Raw genomic sequence first — 20,574 nt, forward strand, 5'->3', positions numbered from 1 at the left:
AAAATCAGATCAGTGATTCTGTAGCAGCCCCCACAAATCAAAAAATAACCCCTTCAATGAACTCCAAAATCTCCCTTACAAATCACCAACAAAATCCCTCAATATAACCCTACAAAATAGCAATTGTTTAGAAAAAAATAGAAGATAGGGGGCCATACCAACTTTTGCAAATAAAAATTAGAACTTTGCATAAAAGCCTCGGGTTTTTCAATTTCTAAGGAAAAACAACAAAAATTTAAAGAAAAAAGAAGAATGGATGCCATAAAATACCTTGACTTGCCCTCTAAATTCTAAGAAGAGAATCAGCTCCAAACCGCAAAGAAATCAGCTTTGTAGCAGCCCCCACAAAATCTAAAAAATGTCCCTTCAACCAACTCTAAAAGCCACTCAACAGCAGCCAAAGATCTTTGGGAAAAAAAAAATCTTTGAAGCAACTCCAAAATCTCCCTTAGTAATCAGCCCAATAACTCTCCAATACTCCAACCATCTCTTCAAATCTGCCCAACAACTCCCTCAAAACAGCCCTGCAAAAAACTCTACAATTCTCCTCACGAAACTCAGCTCAAGAATTTCAAGAAGCTCAAATGAAGAGTGAGTAAAGGAGAAGGGGTGGGTGTGTTTAAATAGCTTTAGAGAGAGGCCTAGGGAAAAATTAGAAGTGAAAAACCCAACGAAAAATAAGCAAATTGCAAACTTTTTAATTGGGTCCACGCTGGTAAGGATTACACAGAAGCGATCCTGAAGTGGCTTGTTCGATGAAATAGGTTCGTTTGGTACCGAACCGGCCTATTCCGGTTACAAAGATCTGACCGAACTGGTTTTGGGCCCAAACCAGTCAGACCAGTCGGTTCCCCCAGTTTTGGTCCAATTCCTATAACAATTTTCCATGCCAACAAAGGATGAGATGAGGTCTAGCGCCCTGATCTTTCCTTCCACGTGATCATTGTCCCTCAATGGATCGATCACACTGAGCCTTGTGATGATCTTGAATCACCCACAAATTAACCCTTAAAAACATTACATATAGAACCAAAAAAAGAAAGCCTTGCAAGTTGAAACATGCATCACATAAACCCGAAAAACCAATGGCACCAAGAAAATTTTCATTAAGCCCCTTAAGAGAGGAATACTCCTGCTATCCAACCATGTTTACAAATGAGGAAATCCTTGCTTTCTATAGATGTGGAAATAAATTTACTTTACAATAAAATAATATTATTTTATGGGATTACTAAATCTAGCATTCAAAAAGCTACACCTAGTCTTGCGTCAAGAAACTAATAAATATATAATAAAAAAATAAAATAAAAGTGGCTTTGCCACACGTACAATGATAATAAATCCCCACAAAGTGGGTCAACCTCCCAAGTAGAATTTGTTCTATTATCATTTAGTTGATCCACTCCTTTGACTAGGTACAACTCAATGAAATGGTTGGAGAATAACGTAATGAAAATGTTTTATCTCATTATGGTTCGATCCTTCTTAATTATTTCAACAGTTGGGGTCCCCATCATATACTCTGACCAATAAAGAGACCTAGCAGAACTATCACTTGAATTCAAACCCGCTGCTTTCCAATGTGACTTCCGGGGTGTCAATCTGGTGGGGGTAAGGCAATATGCCTCATGGTGTTGGCAGACCCTGTATCTCTCCATGCCATAACCTCCTGCAGAAAGTCTACAATGTGGGCACAATGGCTTCTCATTGCATACACTGCAGCATTGACCTTGTCCTCAGCAGCTTCAATCATTGGCTTTGCTCCACTGGCCACATTTATTTCCTATGGTTTCCCATCAATCCGTGCCTCGAGCTCCTCTCCACATTTGTTGAAAAAGTTCTGAATTGCATTAAGATGTCAGTAGAATGAGGATTAGAGGCACCAAGAGGTTCTAGCAGTCAAAAAACCAATCTTGCTTCTTCATCTCATCTCCTGTCATCACTGCTACAATATCTTGAGTCCTGACCTGAAACAACAGAGTCATGGCCAAAGTGGAGAACCTTTGAAATTCAGTTGCTTCCAATAGAGAAATTTTTCAGTACTGTAGTTGTTAACAAAATCAATGCAGGGCTGACTGCAAGATTTAAATTTCTTTGGACAACCACAAGTTTATTTTGGGAATGTTGGAACCTCACCAATATGAACGAGAGAAAGGAGGACTATATTTTGATCTACCACTTACTTCCAACATCATCCCAGAAAAACCAATACCAATGGCATCAATTTCTGCAATGCTCACATTCCACTTAACTCTTGCTGTGTTTTTTTTTGTATCACCGCAAAAATTATCTGTCTGTGTGATGAAGATTGATTCTATAGAAGAAAAAACAACAGTTCCAAAATCTGTACTGTTACCAATATTTTCATCAGAAACCATGGATTTATCATGAAAAATCATGTCTTCTTCATCTGTGGATAGTGAAGACCCTGAATCATATCTACGGATGATATTTCCAGTCTTGGCATCAATAAGAAATGTTTTCATTCTTTTAGATCCAAGAATAAGTGATCCATCTGGTGATATAAGAGGTGTATTATCAACAACTTCTTTGGTGTCTTTGGAAGATACTGTGCCCCATAATGTTTATCAAAGGCATCCAAGTTCCAGTCTTTTCCACAGAATAAAAAAAGGTCCCCTATTCACAACTGTGTAACCTATTTCAAACTCTCCACCAATGGCCACTGTGGAATTGTCATCATTTTTGTCATAAGAGAATGTTTGGTGAGATGCAAGTGAACAGCCAGATGAAAATGACCAAACAATATTTCCATATTCTGTATCCATGACATATATAATATGTGGAACAGGAATTACTTTATTTGCATCTTTCCCATAAGTTTGTGTTTACATCTGGATTTGTTTTACCAATTGTTACTGCACCTTCGGAGATAAGTGGTAATGTATCAACCAAAGAAACAGCCCAGCTGCCATGAATAGAGAGAATCTCACTGTGCATCTGCACCCCTTGAACCATGGTAGCTGCATTCATGCTATCACCTGTAGTTGCATCTGATGTCAAAGTTCTACCTACTTGTACAGAATTAATCACACCTTGAATCTTTTGTAATGAATGTTTCACCTAATTGATTTTCGTGATGGCCATCTAGAAATTCCATGGTGCCAAAATACCCTCTTCAATGTGGTTGGACATACTCCCATGCTCATTGCAGCATCTGGATTCTGTCGGGCTTTCGAAAAAATATTCTTGAAGAAGGTGATAATTTACGGTCTTGACTCTTTCTACTTATACCACACTTCCTTTCTAAATACTTTGTCACATAGCTAATCTGTTAAAAATCGCTGTACGTACCCCTGTTAAAAGGAGGGGTAACAGAAAACATAGGAAGTAAGGCTTGAAACAATCTATAACCTTTGAGCATACCTCCATTATTTATTTCTAAAGGAATGTTTGACTGCTAGCTTTCAGCCATGTATTAGTTATTGTCCCTAAATTTATAGAAAATCAAACTGTTACACTCCCAAATTGAGATTTAAATACGCCCCCAAACCCTGTTTCACCAAGGTTTCCCTTAGAAGATCCATCACAATTCAATTTCACATAGGGATCCTATGGTGGATCCCATTTTTCAAATGGACGGATGACTCATAAACCCCTTTCGGTTTCCCATTGACAAGGGTTAAAAGATACAAGTTGCAACCTTTGAAATTAAAAGATCCATGAAGTTTAAAAATAATACATGTTCTATTTTTATATAATATGCAATATCCACCTTTTGAATACGCCCTTCAACATTTTTTAGGGGAAACTTATAATACACACAACAATAAAAAACAGAAGCTATGAAGAAGAGAATAATAAATGCCATATATGATATTATTATTAATAATGTTGCAACAATTATACCACGTGATTAGATTGAGGTAGGCTAACAACATACTCTCACCTATCTCATCACATATTACATCATTTATGGCACCCTAAGATGGTTATGGTAGACCACCTAACTAACCTTAATGTCGATTGTTACACATTAAACCATGTTCACATTATATACAACATATTTAATATTAACATTGGAGGTGTTGTTTACTCCTCCATTAACCCCTCCCAAACAAGAACTCCAATAAAGCTCCCAATAACTAAACAATTGCTGATCAACTATTCAACCGGAATCTGTTAAGGGGCTTTGAACTAGATTATCCCAGACCAGCTTAGATATATACTCCCTCCTTCACAGATTCCCTACTACTTGAATTGACCTACTTACAAGTCAAAAGCATAGCCAAAACTTTTTTCCAGATGTTGTTGTCTGATCTTATCTTCAACATTCATTGGCTAGTGTTGGAATGGTCAAACCCAACACCAAAATCTGAGACATCATCCAAACCAATACCACAGTCTACAGTAAATAGTAAACAACCAAATAAACCTACCTCCACAACAAAACACACATACACATGGACAATAATCATTTTTATAAACTTACCTCTTTCCTTTTACCTGCATCAGATTTGCTGTGCCAAGAGTATTGTATCACAGTGATTAGAAATGAGAATAATTCCCTACATTATCACAGGCTCTGCATCAGATTTGTTGTGCCAAGAGTATTGTATCACAGCGATTAGAAATGAGAGTAATTCCCTACATTATCACAGGCTCACACCAACACAATTTCTCCCAGTAATACTCTTGTTTTCTTAACATTTGAGCCCACAGAACTCCCATGTCCATGCCCTGGTAATCATCTTATCGTTTATGGTGTGCCTTTCTGTATGCCTACTCTAGACACAATCCTGCAGTGTCACAACCCTAACAAACAATCTATTCTTTAACCAAATCTCAATCATCTTCTCAAACTCCCTAATAATACCCTACAATTTTCCATCTGCGACACCCTCTTATGAGATTCATCAGCTCCAGTGATCATTGCCAAATCATTCATGATTATCTCTTCTTGGATGTATATTTTTCCCTAGCTTGTCTAATTATCCATATCTCCTGTTCAACAGAGATATCAAACAAATCTTTAAGCCCCTCTCTCCTGCGTGTTGCATCAAGCTCACCAGTTTAGCAAATAATTACCTACATTGGCATTATGAAATTTTTCCTTGAACAAAATCTTCATATCACATGGATGTGTGATCTCCTTGACCACACATGTGTAACCACGCTAACCTGAAACAGCTCAAGTGATTAATACCCGACCAATCTTCTGTTGGACTCTACTCCATATGAATTCAAGATTTAACATGCCTATTGAATATCCATGTTATAGTGGCTCTGATACCATATAAGATGTCTAAATGCAATGTGCATACACACATCATAATAAACACAAGATATGATGGAGAGAATAATAAATGCCATATTATATTAATAATCCTGCGGCAATTACACGACAGGTTTACCCAAGATAGGATACTGATGTACCAAATACATGTATTATTCTCTCATCTATAGTTCCCTAAGATGGTCATCATGGTTGAACAACCTAACCAACCTTAATACTATTTGTCCCATGTTATATCATGGTTACATAATGCTAATCTATTTAATATTACCACCATTGCTCCCCGTTTACTCCTCCAATGAATCTATAAAAGATCACAATCTAACTATTACCTCTTCTTACTTCAATACATCCTTAGGAGTGCAAAAGGAAAACAGAAAGGTGATATGCAATTCTCAATAAACAAATTACTCAATAGAACAAATGTATAGTTGACACTTTCTGATCCAAACAAATGGACCATTTATATATCAAAAATGTTATACTCTTCTTTCAGCGAGGCTAGGCTAGATACAAAGGTCTTGCAGAGCTTGAAATCAAACAAGCAAAGCAGAGATAGCACCATCAATATCAAAGAAAGATGCAAAAAGAATTTTTTGGGACCTGTCAAAGTATATTTCGAATCTATCGTTTTACTGGCATACCATGGTGAGAATTCGGTTCATGCAACACCTCAGACAGAAGCAATGTTGATACATACATCCATTGGGATAAGAGCTGTACTCTTCCAGATCTTCTGGACTTGGACAGCAACATAAAGCACCCATGCTCCTCTTTTCTTGGTTTTAAGGGATTTGAATTGAAAAAGTTGAGAAAACACTGCACTGTATCCTCTTCACATCATACTGACACATTCCCTGTGGAAATTTTACTACTGTGTTCTGGTTAACAAGAGTTCCAAAATGGAGTCATCAATCAGACCCTCGCCATGAGTTACAAATAGAATGTATGCACTTGGAGCTGTAAGAATTTCTAAACAAACATTTAGCTTCAACTTTTCTTTTTATATGAAGAATGAAATCCAGTTGCTATAGATTGTCATTATGTAGGTTTTATTAACTCTTTTAATCCTTCCAAGTGAGCACATCAGAGAATGTTGAACCACTGCAGCACTAAGAAGTCAACACCATGTACCAAAAGTGCCCATTCCAAGTCCTCCTTTTCCTGACAAATGAAACAAAACAAAAAATGATATTCCCGAAACTTTAACTCATAATGCTTGAAAAAGCAGTGAACCACGAAACCAAGAGACAATCAAATGTAAATTATTCAGAGAAGAATTTGAGTGCAACAATAACCAAATTTAACCCAAAACATGATCAACATATACATTTTAGTAAAATGCATCTCTAGTTTGGCTGAGCCACAGCTTAACTCTGGTAGATTCTTCCAATGTATAATTCCATACACTCATCTTCTTAAGATCACATTCAAGTCTAATTCATAACATTATCAATCTAGTCACATAAGAATGGTTGGAATTTCAAAACCTTTCCCTCTACTGCATCACCCTTGAGACATGACAATACAGCGAAAAAAGAAAAACAAACTCTAGATTTAAGGTCAAACCAGATATACAATGTACATGTAAAGTACTCAAAGATTTGCATACCTCCTTATGCCACATCTGATAGATCAAAACATATCAACTGTTAAAAACAAGCAAGTGCTCATACATCTCATACTTGCACCTATGGTGCAAAATCAGTTGCAAGGGCTAAAGCATCATGACTCACAAAATGTCATGTTCATCCAAAACGGTTCAATACATACAAAAGAAAGACACTGGATTTCAAAGTATTGCCAGTACAGGCAATGTCCAACATCATAAAGTGTATATGTGGGTATGACGGTTGTTTTTTATATTTCAATTTATTAAATGAAAAAAATCCTGTCTTTAGGTTTTTGGGAAGTTCACTTGAGAATGGATGTGAGAATAAACACATAAAGTCAGTGCACCATATTTTCTACTAGGAAATACAAGTTCTCCACTATTAACATTGGCAATTAATCCATCAAAACAAGAACACTGTAATATGACAATTTGCCAAGAAAGATTAATCTGCATAAACATCTCCACATTTTCTTGACCCAAATCCCATAAGAAGACAAACAAACAGCACACACCTGCACATGTGGTGTGAAAAAGGATGAAGTGTAAGGTTAAAGCCTCATTGCTGCAATACTGTAACCATCTAGAGTTGAAATTGAGTGAAGAAAAGGAATTTTTAGACCAAAAAGCGATGCTGCCCTATCTCAATACAATGGCACAATTCTTGAACAGGAATTTGGGAATTCAAATCATTGTTGTGCATTATTTTGATCCCTATGCCCAAACTCGAATACCAACCAATAACCATTCAATCAATTGGCTTCATCACAGCTACTGAAAACATTTGCACAAAAAGTGTAGTCCTTTAAATCATGATAACAATAATCTGTTGAAAATGATAACTCCAAAATTTACTTTACACAAGAAGATTAAGTACAATAAGATCTGTTACAACACAATCTAGCAGGGCCCTAAGGAAGGAAAAAACCTAAGGGACAACTACAGGACACTGACCCATTGTCACGTTAGTCAAGGTCCCCTGCTCTTTATGGACTTTCACCAATGGGAGGAGTCCCAGTGGAATAGAATCATTTAGAGTAGATAGACCAATGATTTAGGTATGATGTGATTCCACAAAGCCCATTAAAGGACAGAGTCAAACCAGGTTTGAAACCGGGACTGGTTAGATCTCAATGAACCAGTTTTAAAAAAACACATGAAATAATTATTTTTTAATGAAAAAACTATTTTTAAGATTTAAAACCATGATTCCAAACCAATAGACACAAAATATGCAAAGTTTGCTCATATATATACCATGTAAAGGTGAATATATCAAAATGGCACCAAGTGCAATACATATCAGCAACAAAATATATAATCAATGAGGCTCTAAATGGCCTCTAGAGTTCAAAAACAAAGCCTACAAACTATGGGGCCACTGGCCTACTACAAGTCTACATATATGATATTGGTGATCAACATTATCACTTGAAACTTCTCATCATGATCAAACTCAGTTTGTTGAGTCTCGACTCTCAAGCTTTGCAACTGCTTGAGTCACAAACTTCTCTATTGGTTCAATGACTCGAGTCTCAAACTTCTGAAGGTATTCTGCCCTAATATGCCCTATAAATTCATTTGGTGCTCCACATGGCTTTACATGTGTTAAAATTGGCAACTAAGGCCAAACTCCATGTGGGTCATATTATTTATGGTAGCTGATATTTTTATTGGATCCCTCTCATTGAGAGGTGTAGGATTGATCTAAAGATCATTCGATTCCGATAAGTATTTATGAAGTTATGAATTTATTTATGTTATGGACAAATTGTTAAGTCGGCCAGCAATTTATGTAGGCTTAGAAGCCCAACAGTCGTGTCTATTCAACCTCTACGTTTTAGTATAAAGAAGAGGACTTCAATTCATTTCTACACACACTTGGATCTCTTCCTCTCTCTACTTGTCTTTGGGTTTTAGTAGGAGGAGAGATCCTAAGGAAAAGCCGAAAAAGCAAAAAAGCCAAAAAACCCAGAACTGCCAAAAAAGCCAGAACTGCCAGAAAAGCTGAAACTGCCAGAAATTGCCGGAAAAGCCTAAAACGTTGGAATTGCCAGAACTGCCGAAAAAGCCGAAAACGCCAGAAAAGCCAAAAAAAAGCCAAAAAAGCCGGAAATGTCGGAACTGTCAAAACTGCCAGAAAAGCCGAAACTATCGGGAACTGCCGAAACAGCCGAAGCATCTGTCTTCGAAGGAAGGCAGCATGATGTATGAGATCATGGGCAACATAATAAGCAGCATGATGATATGAGCATGGGCAGCATAATGATGCATGATGATATAAGCATGGGCGGCATATTGATGAATGAGATCATGAGCATGGGCCGCTTGATGATGAATAAGACCATGGAAGATGCAGCATGATGAGCAGCATGAAAATGAGAGCAGCTCAGTGATCAAGGTTCAACACATGTGACAGTACAGCAAGCTGTCACACGGTAATGTGCAACAAATAGACGAGATGCAGCATTATGATAGGTGAACGAGTCACCTTAGAGAATCAGCTGAAGCAATATGTCTTCAACTGATCTCATGCCAATATCAAAAGTCAAAGTGATTGACTTCTATTGTAAATGTACTATCTCTCTCACTTTCTCTGTTGAACTTTGAAGAACATAAAAGAAGAATTGATCAGGGTTTCCCACATTGGGGTTTGTCCCTGGCTAGCGCCACATCTTGTGTCCTCTTGTCTTGGCTTGCCTTCTGCGATTTATATTTATGTTCTATCTGTAGTTTACTTTATGCTGATGTGATTGCTAATGTGGAAAAGAAATTGAAATAAATTGCTCTAGCATAGAACATACCTAAAATTAACAACATGGCCTCCTATCCCAGCCAAGTATTGCTTGAACCTGTTAATACCCCCTCCTTCAATAGATTTTTGGCAATATTTGCAGATCATTTTGCCATCAATCATATCACAATGAGCCCATGCAGTATCCTTGGCTTTTGGAGGCATGATGACTACTACTTAGCTCAAACTCTCTGTTGTTCCACTACTCCAACAAAAACTCAACACTCTCCAAGCTCCCAATCAAACTCACAAAAACTCCAAATGAGATGTGTGAGGCAAATGAGGGGGGTGAGCTCCTTTTAAAGGGTTGGAGAGGGTGTTTTTGGAGGCAAACAACACTTACTTTCCCTCCAAAACACCCAGGAAACTTCCTAAATGACACCATGCGGGTCCATCGAGGCCTTGGCAGTGAATTGACCGGTTTAGGACAAAACCGATCGGTTTGACCATAAACCGACCGGTTCCGTCCTAAACCGACCAGTTAGGACGGGTTTTTGTGAATTTCAAGCGAAGAAGAGGCACAAACCCAGTTTTTGTACAGGTTTGACCCAATTGGCCTATGAACCAACCGGTTTGACCAGTTTTCGATTCAAGCCAGCCGATTTTTAAAACACTGGGACAGACACAACAATGACTCAAAGCTTCAAGGAAGCTAAACACTCTCCAAGAAAGGCCTTGAGATAAGGAGTTCAAGACTTAGGGTTTCAAGATATGCAAAGATAATAGGTATTACCGTATTTCATAAGATCTAGACCCTAGGTGATGAAATATGATCCCTAAAAGGAGCTCTTTGATGTTTTGACACTTCTAAGATGCTTTTCGCTTCCTTTTAAGAGTCCTTGGAAAGAGTTGCACAAGACTTCGAGTTTTGTGAATTATCGTGGACAAAGGCACATTCAAGGTCAAGGCAAGGAGAAGAAAGGGTTTCTTATGATTCATTCAAAAGAATACTATACTCATACCACCCTCAAAGAAGTCCCCAAGATGAGAGAGAAAGACATAGGTTTTGCCTCTTGGGGTAGCAAATTTATGGATGAAACTCAAACAGGTGCCCACCAAACTTGGAGCATAGGTAGCCTACACCCTGAGCTTGATGTTTGGACTCTTGGATTCCAGAAAAATCACCTCCCTAAAATTTCGCTACAAGCCCTAGATTTCTACCCTACCTTTAGAGGACTGAAATTTAGGAGGAGAAAATATGGAAAAAGAGGAGTTCGATCACCAAATTCCTTGGACTAGTGCCTAGTCCTTTGGGCTATGGAGCCCTAGATGCTGTTAAATTGGCCAAAATCGTCCTTAACGAGGCTAAAGGTTGATGCCCTAACTACCAACCTTCAACATTTACCTACTCAAAATTTATGGAGTTCTATTGAAGAAAGACAAAACTTCATCCACTAGGAACATTCATCATTTGCCATACAATGAGTAAGATATGCAATTGAGAACCAAATAGCTTCCAAAATGATATTCAACAAATTAGGACACAAGAGCATTAGCCTAGTTACAAATTAGGACACAAGAGTATTAGCCTAGATTTGTCTTCCGCCGACAGCCCCTAACAGCCACGAGTGTCGCTGATATTGTGCCAGATGTCTCCACTACCTGAGCCAATCATATGTCCCCTCACCCATCTATCAAGATCGTATGTTTGAAGGTGGGCCTTCCAATCCTAAATGTATGATTTTTCATTATGCAATTGCGTGCTTATGCTTGTTTCTCTTAGGCACACATGGATATGGATTATTGGGTGACTTGGAAGAAGGAAGAGTTTTCACTGTAATCTTGTTCCCCATTTTAACTAGGGGCTTAATCCTCAACCCTAGTTCCATGGGATCTCCCCTACTGGCTTACAGCTTTAGGATGGGCACCACTTAAGAAACCCTAATTTTGGTAACACAATCCCATTTTCCCATTCCACATTTTTCACCCCCCTCTGCACATTACACGCCCTATTTCATCATCTTCCCTATCTGGGTCCACAAGGCTGTAGTACCCACCTCCCCTTGTCCATATGTCTAGGTCGGCCTGGAATGATGCCCCAGAGGTTGATGCAGCTAAAAAAAGGATAAAAGAATAATATGGTGTTAAAGAGTGCAACTAGGGGCTAATTCCCCCACTTGGAAGCCCCTCCTTCGATGACTCATTGCACATTTGGATCACCCTTGATCGCATCTCCCTTCTCCTCCAAAATCAAAATTTTTGCACACCTACAAATGGCCTTTCTTCAAAGTCGGAATCATCAAGTCGGCCTCATTGGTGAAAAGTCATGACCCTTGACCCCACAATGATCACTATAAATATAACATAAGTCCTCATTTTGGCACATTCATTCACATCACATTCTCTCTCATCTTCTGATTGGTTCGTACACCATCTGAGGCAGCTTCTTCTCCACATGTGTGAAGGGTTTTCTGAGCAGTTTCATTTATGCGTGGACTTTTAGATTCAGCCAACTTTGACCAGCATTGACTAAAGCCTTTCATAGACTGTTTGATTGCATTTTGACTTGGAGAGATTCTGTTTGGGCAGACCGAATCTATTAGCACACAAATCGAGGATTTTTGGGCAGGTTGACCAGCATTGACTACAGGCTGAGCCACAAAGTTTGACCACAAAATGTTAATAGAGTTTGACTCGTTTTTCTCCATTGTTTTGGGTTTGACTTTGACATGTTCTAGAAGAGATCCTTGTTGCCTTTATTGAGGATTTTGGAGGTTGTTTGACTAGTATTTGACAACCATTGACTTCATTGATTAGGGCACATTGACTGTTGTTGACAATTTCAAAATTGCAGACTCTAACAAATTGGATTGGGCTTCTTGTTTTGCCATTGGATATTGGTTGCTCATCTTTCTTTCATAGTAAGAGTCTTGACTTTGACTTTGTCATCATTGTACTAAATTGGATTTTCTCTCTCCGTTGAACATTTAATAATAATCAATAAGAAGGACTGGTTGGGTTTATCCCTTTGTGGGGTTTTTCCCTGGAATTAGCATAAATCTTTGTGTTCATTGTCTTGGCTTGTCTTCTTGTGCATTGTTGATGATGTTCTATCTGCAATTACTGTCAATGGTTATCTAAAGTGAATTCTAAATGATTGCTACTGAAGTTTATTGTGGTTTCTATTGGAATTTGAAGTGGAATTATTATTGGGCTAATAAGATATTGAAGTAATTGTTGCAAGCAAGAACATATCATAAAAATTAACATGGTATCAAAATTAAGGTGAAGCCAAGCCCAACAAAGAAATAAGCAATTATTGTTGGAATACTTGTTGTTGTTGGACAAGGACTGTTGGGACAAGTCTCCATGGCCACTACCTCTTATTTCCATATTGAGGATAAGCTCAATGACAAATCAGATTATTATGCATGGAAGATGACACTCGATTTGACTTTGGAGGAACATGAAGTGTTGGATTATATACAAGGGTTAGTAGTGGAGCCTCCTTCAAATGCACCTGCTGCTGCTAGAACGAAGTATAGAAAAATTGAGGTCAAAACTAAGAAAATCTTAGTTGACTCCATTCAAAAACATTTTATTTCTTATTATTTTGATCTAAGAACTTCCAATAAAATGTATGATAAGTTGATAGGGATGTTCAAAGTCAAGAATGCAAATCAAATCCTCTTTCTCAAGAACAAGTCAAGGGATACCAAGATGGATAACAGGGAGTCTATACAAGCTTATTTCATGAGGATAACTCAAGTGAAAAATGATTTGATATCTATTGGAGAACTCACCCTTATTGCACTTGGAGGTCTTACAAGGTCGTGGGAAACATTTATCACCACATTCTCAATGATGACAGGATGCCAAGTTTTGATGAGTTTTTGGCTAGATGCACTCAAGAGGAAATGACGATGATGGAGAGAGATAAGACTCTACATGGAAATGAACCTACTGCCTTCTCTACTCATGCTAAAAAGAGGAATAATGTTGGTCCATCAAATTCAAGAAAGCAAGGTCAAGGGTCTAAGAAGGGACTCAAAGGAAAAGGCAAAGGAAGATGCTTCAATTGCAACAAGTTTGGACACTATGTCAGAGAATTACCTAACAAGAAAAATCTTGTTGGAATTTCTAATTCAACCCGTTAGAAATTCTTCCTGTACTATCTGGTTTATTTCTTCCTACTTGTTTAATTACTTAACAAGTTATTTACCATGTAATTACTGAAAATAAACACAAGTACAGTATCAACATTTACAGATCATCAACAGAAAGAAAACAAGAACACAAGTGACACCGTTATTTTTGGACCAATGTCCCAGGAAAAACCCAATGCGGGAAAACTGGTGCAGCGATTCAGAGGGTTTTATTATTATGCAATTTTCCGAATACAACCAGGGTGCCAAAAATGGCTCACCCAACAGAGAATGCCCTCGCCAGTAGTACCTCTCCTCGGAGACAGATATTCTGGTTGAATAATCACCGGATGAACGATCCCACAGCAACAATTGCAGCTCCCATTGCTCTGTGTCACTCTGATAGGGACTGTGTCACCCTATCCAGCTCACCAGCACCTAGTCTGTCCCGCGAAATCCTTCCAACACTGCCTCTTGGCCCTGTGTCATCTCCACTAACCCCTGCATCAAATTCTGTAGCTTCTGTGTCAGCCCCTAGACCCTCTGCATCTCACACGCTGGCCTCTCCTGGCTCTATGCAACTCCTGGTTACCTCTGCCTAGCACCCAGCTGCCTCTACGTCAACCTCTCTGGGCTTTGCGCTGTCTCTTTGGCACCAACTCTGCCTCTCTGTTATGTATTCACTGCCCCTCGCTGTTGATCACTGATTCTATCTCTCTTAGCAATCCCTGCTCTAGAGAATAGAATGATTGATCACTCTGGTGTGTTCTCCAACTAACCCTCAAGCATCCTCTTATACTTTTCTCGTTGGTCCATCAACAGTCGAGATTATATCTCTAAACAACGGCTAAGATTAGATTTGGCTTGATACATGACTTTTGGAACATTCTAACCCAGTTTTATATTAATACCCATTAATATTTTATTTTTCCTAAGTTTAGACTTAGGAACTCCATTAAAAATATTAATTATTTAATATCTCCCAAACCGGTTAGAATCTGCCCAAACCATTTCTGGGCCTTGGAGATCTCAAGTGCTTTAGCCTCTCCACCAATTTTCATGGCTAGAGCACATCCGATGCTACCCCAAATCAACAAATCCTCCAAGGGGCAACAACAACAATCAAAGAAACAACAAGTCTAACAACAAAGGAAAAATGAATGTCAAGTCCCACTAACACAATCGATTGAGGATGGGCCTCGTTAGCAAGGCGACCTAGGATCAAACCTCACGAAGGGTGGTTGCGCCCTGTGATAGGGAGAAGAGGCATGCTAAAAAATCCAATCAGCTTAGGTTGGTGTGGCCCAGGCTGGTTGTGATCCCCGGGTGACTTTGACAAATTAGATGCCCCTGGGTCTTGTCTACTCAAGACTAGGTGAAGCCTGGAGGATCACAGACAACTTGACAAACAAACAAAAAACAAAGAAAAAAGGAACGCTCCTGCTGCTCCAGAAGGAAATAATCGACCTCCCGAGAGGACAAGAAATGCCAAGTATGATGAAAATAATGTTGTTGAAAAACAACATGAATATTATCTTATTTCTTCTTTGTCCACTACCTCTCCTCCAGACACCTTGGATCATTGATTAATTGATAGTGGAGCCTCAAGGCATTTCACTAGATATAAGGAGGTTCTCTCAAATTTAGCTGAGAGGAAGACTAATTTAAATATTATTCTTGGAGATAATGCCACCTAACCCCGTGAAAGGGATAGCAATTGTTACTCTTCTCTTGAACTATGGTCAAACAAACCATTCATCTTCAGGAAGTCTTGTATGTGCCAGACTTGTAGAAGAATTTGGTGTCTATTTCTACGATGGAAGACAAAGGCTTTAAGGTAGCTCTCATTGATGGAAAGGTACGTGCATGGAATAAGAACTTTGAAAACGTTTTTACTCTTAGGTTGAGGGTTGATGGTCTTTATCAAATTGGTGGAAGTCCTTTGGGAGCTTTGGCAAATGACACCTCTATTCAATGTGAGCTATGGCACCGGAGATTTGTTCAATTACATTACAAAGCCTTACCTAGTGTAAGGAAAATGGTTACAAGGATGCTCGAGTTTGAGATGAATCATGAAGGAGTTTTTCAAGGTTGTGCAGTTGGAAAACATACAAAGGGACCATTCCCTTCTAGTGAGAGCAAAACCTCTGATATTCTTCAATTGATCCATTCTGACATCGTTGGTCCTTTGCCTATGACTTCATTGGGAGGATACTCATACCATGTGATATTTGTGAATGACTTCTCCCGCAAAACTTGGATTTGTTTCCTAAAGAAGAAGGACGAAGTATTTTGATGGTTTTGTTCTTTCAAATCTTTGGTGGAGAATCATACAGGAAAGAAGATCAAGACATTGAGAACTGATAATGGAATCGAGTATGAGTCTAATGAATTCAATGACTATTGCCAAGAGGCAGGTATTAAGAGGGAGACCATTGTTCCATATAATCCACAACAAAATGGAGTTGTAGGGAGAAATAATTGAACAATTATGGAAGCCACCTATGCCATGATTCATGATCAATGTCTACCAAAGTTTCTATGGGGAGAAGTTGTGAACAATGTTGTGTATGTTCAAAATAGGAGTCCTCATCAAAGCTTGGATTTCAAGACACCCGAAGAAGTCTTCACTGGTACAAAACTTGATGTTGCTCATTTTAGAATCTTTGGTTGTCTTGTATATTTTCATGTACCAAAGGAGAAAAGGAACAAGTTGGAAGCCTCTAGGAAGAAAGGTGTATTTGTTGCATATAGTGAGGATTCCAAGGCATATTGAATTTATTTACCTGGTCAAAGAGGTGTGGAAGTGAGTTAGAGATGTTACTTTTGATGAAGACACTACCCTTAGAAAAAAAGGGCTCTCCCTATCACAAGGAAGGATGATGATGCTGCTAAAATTCATGAAGAACCTTCGATGGATGAACCCACGCCCAATGTTGATGGCCCAATGGATCCACTTGATCCACCTCCTTCTGATCCTTCTACCTCAAAGAAAAGACCACTATGGCTCCGGGATACACTTCAAGATGATTAAGTTTCCCCAAGAGGAACACTTTGGGAAAGTAAGAAGCCCACCAATTATCAAGGATACTTGGCTGCCATGAGTACTATCATTCAAACCGAACCTTGCACTTTCGAAGAAGTTGTGAAGCACGAGGTATGGAAAAATGCTATGGCTAAGGAATATGAATCGATCATGAAGAACAATGTCTAGGAAGTGGTGCCTAGACCCAAGGACAAGTTCGTGGTAACTTCAAAATGGATCTACAAATTTAAACATGGAGCTAATGGAAGTGCAGAGAAATACAAGGCACGTTTAGTAGCTCGTGGCTTTTCTCAAAAGGAAGGAGTTGACTATGATGAGATATTTGCATCAATTGGTCGAAACACCACTATACAATCCATGATTGCTCTTGTTACAAATCAAGGATGGAGCCTACATCAAATGGATGTCAAGACTGCATTCTTACATGGCTCGCTTAAGGAAGAAGTCTACTTGGAACAACCTCAGGGGTTTGAAGAGCAAGTTAGAAGCACACATGTATGCAAGTTGAAGAAAGTCCTTTATGGATTAAAGCATGCCCCTAGGGCTTTGGTATGAGAGAACTGCTATCTCATGAAGCTAGGATTTACAAGGAGTTATGCTAATCTGAACTTATACTTCAAAGGTTCAAAAAGAAATGCCACTTACATTAGTCTTATATGTTGATGATTTATTTTTGATCGATGCAGGCCCTCTCATCTATCAATGTAAGAGGGAGTTCACCTCTGAATTCGAGATGAAGGACCTAGGACTGATGCATTACTTCCTAGGCTTGGAGGTTTGGCAAAAAGCCAGATGAGATTTTCCTCTCTCAAGGAAAATATATTGTGAAGTTGTTAGAAAGATGTGGCATGGTGGAATGCAAGTCAGTGACTACACCGATGGAACTAAATTTCAAGAAACTATGTGGAAGTGTTGTTGGTCTGAACTTGGAAAATTCTACTGAATATGGACAACTTGTGGGAGCATTGATGTTCTTGGTGAACACACGACCAGACATATGCTTCGCTTTTAATACATTGATTCAATTTATGGTTGAGCCTCATCATATACATTGGGTTGTTGCAAAGAATCTTCTAAGCTATCTTCATGGTACTATCAACGATGGACTGAGATACACTGTCGGTGATCTAAGACTACATGGATATATTGATGTTGACTAGGTTAGCAATGTGGTGGATAGGAAAAGCACATCAGGGTGCTACGTCTCTTTGGGGACCACTTCGATTTCATGGATGAGCCGAAAATAAAAGTTTGTTGCTCTGAGCACCGCTGAGGTTGAATATAACGCAACTATTATGGCTTATTGTGAAGCCATTTGGTTGAGAAAGCTCTTTAGTGAGCTATTTGAGCATGTGTTGGATACCATTGTCATTTATTGCAATAATCAAAGTCAGATTCACCTTTTAGAGAATCTTGCGTTCCTCGACAGATCCAAACATATTTTTATCAGGTACCACTTTATTCGAGATATGGTACAACGGGGAGCAATAAGGCTCCAACACATTAGGATAGATGAACAGGTTGCTAGCATACTCACAAAGCCTTTGCTAAAGGCCAAGTTCTTAGCCTTCTGAGAGAGACTTGGGAGTCATGGAAAGGCCCTCCCATGAGGTTCCCAATGGAACATTGAGCTTTGGGAGATACTAGGGGCCTGGGGTACTTCTTGGAGCTATATGAGCACAGGGTGAGTAGTTCACGTTCCCCTGTGGAGTATATACCCCAACATGTGAGCATAGGATGAGTGGTACACCTTCCCCTATGGAGTACATTATATGAGAACAAGGCGAGTGGTTCACCTTCCCTTGTGGATACCCCAGCATACATCCTACCCTTGCAGTCTAGGACTCTTGGGAAGTACCTCTCATTTGGCCAATGAGTTGGAAAAAGTGATTAAGATTAATTAGTACTACTGAGGGATGCGTCAAGTACTATTGTATTCCCTATGAATAGGATGCACGATGTTCAACAACTTGATCACTAAGGATAAAGCCTAGGAGGGGTTCTAACCCCTAGACATGAAGACTTGCCTCTGTCATTTTGGCGAGGGGAGCAGGGTCTTGTGGCCACCCTCTTTCGATCCTTTCTTGTTGGTCTATGATATCAATCTTCAGCAGAGACGAGACAAATTGTTGAGATGGTACATGATGGATATGATGGCATAGCAGTGGATGGATGTTGACAAGATGGAATTCCTCCCTAGTTGAGAGGGAGTGTTAAAAAGTGCAACTAGGGGCTAATTCCCCCACTTGGAAGTCCCTGCTCTGATGACTCATTGAACATTTGGATCACCCTTGATGGCATCTCCCTTCTCCAAAAACATATTTTTTGCACACCTAAAAATGGCCTTTCTTCAAGTCAACCTCATTGGTGAAAAGTCATGACCCTTGACCCCACATTGATCACTATAAATATAACATAAGTCCTCGTTTTGGCACACTCATTCACATCGCATTCTCTCTCATCTTCAGATTGGTTCGTACACCATCTGAGGTAGCTTCTTCTCCACACGTGCGAAGGGTTTCCTAGGAAGTTTCATTTTTGCGTTGAATTTCAAATTCAACTTAAGGAATATAGACAACTTGTGGGAGCTGTGTTGTTCTTGGCGAACACAAGACCGGACATATGCTTTGCTTTTAATACATTGAGTCAATTTATGGTTGAGCCTCATCATATACATTGGCTTGTTGCAAAGAAACATCTAAGATATCTTCATGGTACTATCAACGATGGACTGAGATACACTGTCATGGATCTAAGACTACATGGATATATTGATGTCGACTGGGCTGGCAGTGTGGTGGATAGAAAAAGCACATCAGGGTGTTGTGTCTCTTTGTTTTCCACTTTGACTTCTGGATGAGCCGAAAACAAAAGTCTGTTGATCTGAGCACCACTGAGGTTGAATATATAGCAGCTAGTATAGCTTGTTGTGAATCCATTTGGTCGAGAAAGCTTTTCAATGAGTTATTTGATGTAGAAATTTTTGTTTTCCCACCCCGGTTTTCAGTTTTACCTTATTTCTCCCATGTAGTTAAATGCCCTTTCCCATAACCATACATTCAACAAGCTGGAAAAAATAAATTTGCTGAAAACACAAATTCTGAAAATTTTTACAGAATGCTGGAAATTGCAGAAATAAAAATCAGCAGCAATAAATATCCATTAAATCACATTTAAACACTGAGATTTTTTGTCAATGTGACCCTGGAAAAACCCCTTACAACTCTTGAGGAAAACCAGTTTGAGTGCTCTTCTTTATTTCTGGAAAATGCCTTTTACAGTGAGAAAATTTTCAGCAAAACAAATTTTTCCAGCAAGCAAACTTATCTGTTTTTCAGCCTAACAGACAATCTAGAAACTTGTTGTACAAGTTGTACGGACTGTACGGACAGACCTCGGTTTCCGTGCAGAAAATCGCCTCCTCGAAATTCGTGCCCAAAAATCAGTTTTTCTCTGTTTGCTCAACAAAAATCTGCCTTTTTCTACTTGTTCTTTCAGTTGTACGGATTTGCTGAAGTGCTGCCTTGGTATGTGTGCCAAGCTGCTGCCTCCTTCTCCTTCCTGTCCAAAAATCTCCCTAACTCTCTTGCTCTCCTTCTCCCAATCTGCTCATGAAATAATGAATGATCTTTTCCTCCTTTTCCTCCCTTAATCCAACCCTAAGTGACTATTGGGAGATCCCTAAATCCAATGGCTGAAATAGATTTAGATCAATGGCTGAGATTAAATGCTCATTTAAATCTCACTTTCTATTTTTTAATTCACCCCACTTTAATAAAGACC

General features: G+C 39.0%; 1 protein-coding gene across 2 annotated transcripts in view; it reads right to left on the reverse strand.

The window, feature by feature from the left end:
- Positions 1–20,574, reverse strand: part of LOC149203710 (E3 ubiquitin-protein ligase At3g02290-like) — a 201,262-nt gene that overhangs the window by 152,922 nt on the left and 27,766 nt on the right. The window contains exon 2 of one of the 2 annotated variants that reach the window (XM_089403540.1): positions 5,955–6,418. In XM_089403540.1, coding sequence (XP_089259666.1) covers positions 5,955–5,960 — 6 coding nt within the window. In that variant the 5' untranslated portion in view covers positions 5,961–6,418. Of the gene's footprint in view, positions 1–5,898; positions 6,419–20,574 lie in introns of both variants that reach the window. The other variant, XM_089403539.1, reaches the window with a different exon arrangement.

Source organism: Pinus tabuliformis, chromosome 2_1 (genome assembly GCF_031772625.1).
Source record: "Pinus tabuliformis cultivar Carrire ecotype Pingquan chromosome 2_1, CPIR1, whole genome shotgun sequence".
In the NCBI taxonomy this organism is placed as follows: domain Eukaryota; kingdom Viridiplantae; phylum Streptophyta; class Pinopsida; order Pinales; family Pinaceae; genus Pinus; species Pinus tabuliformis.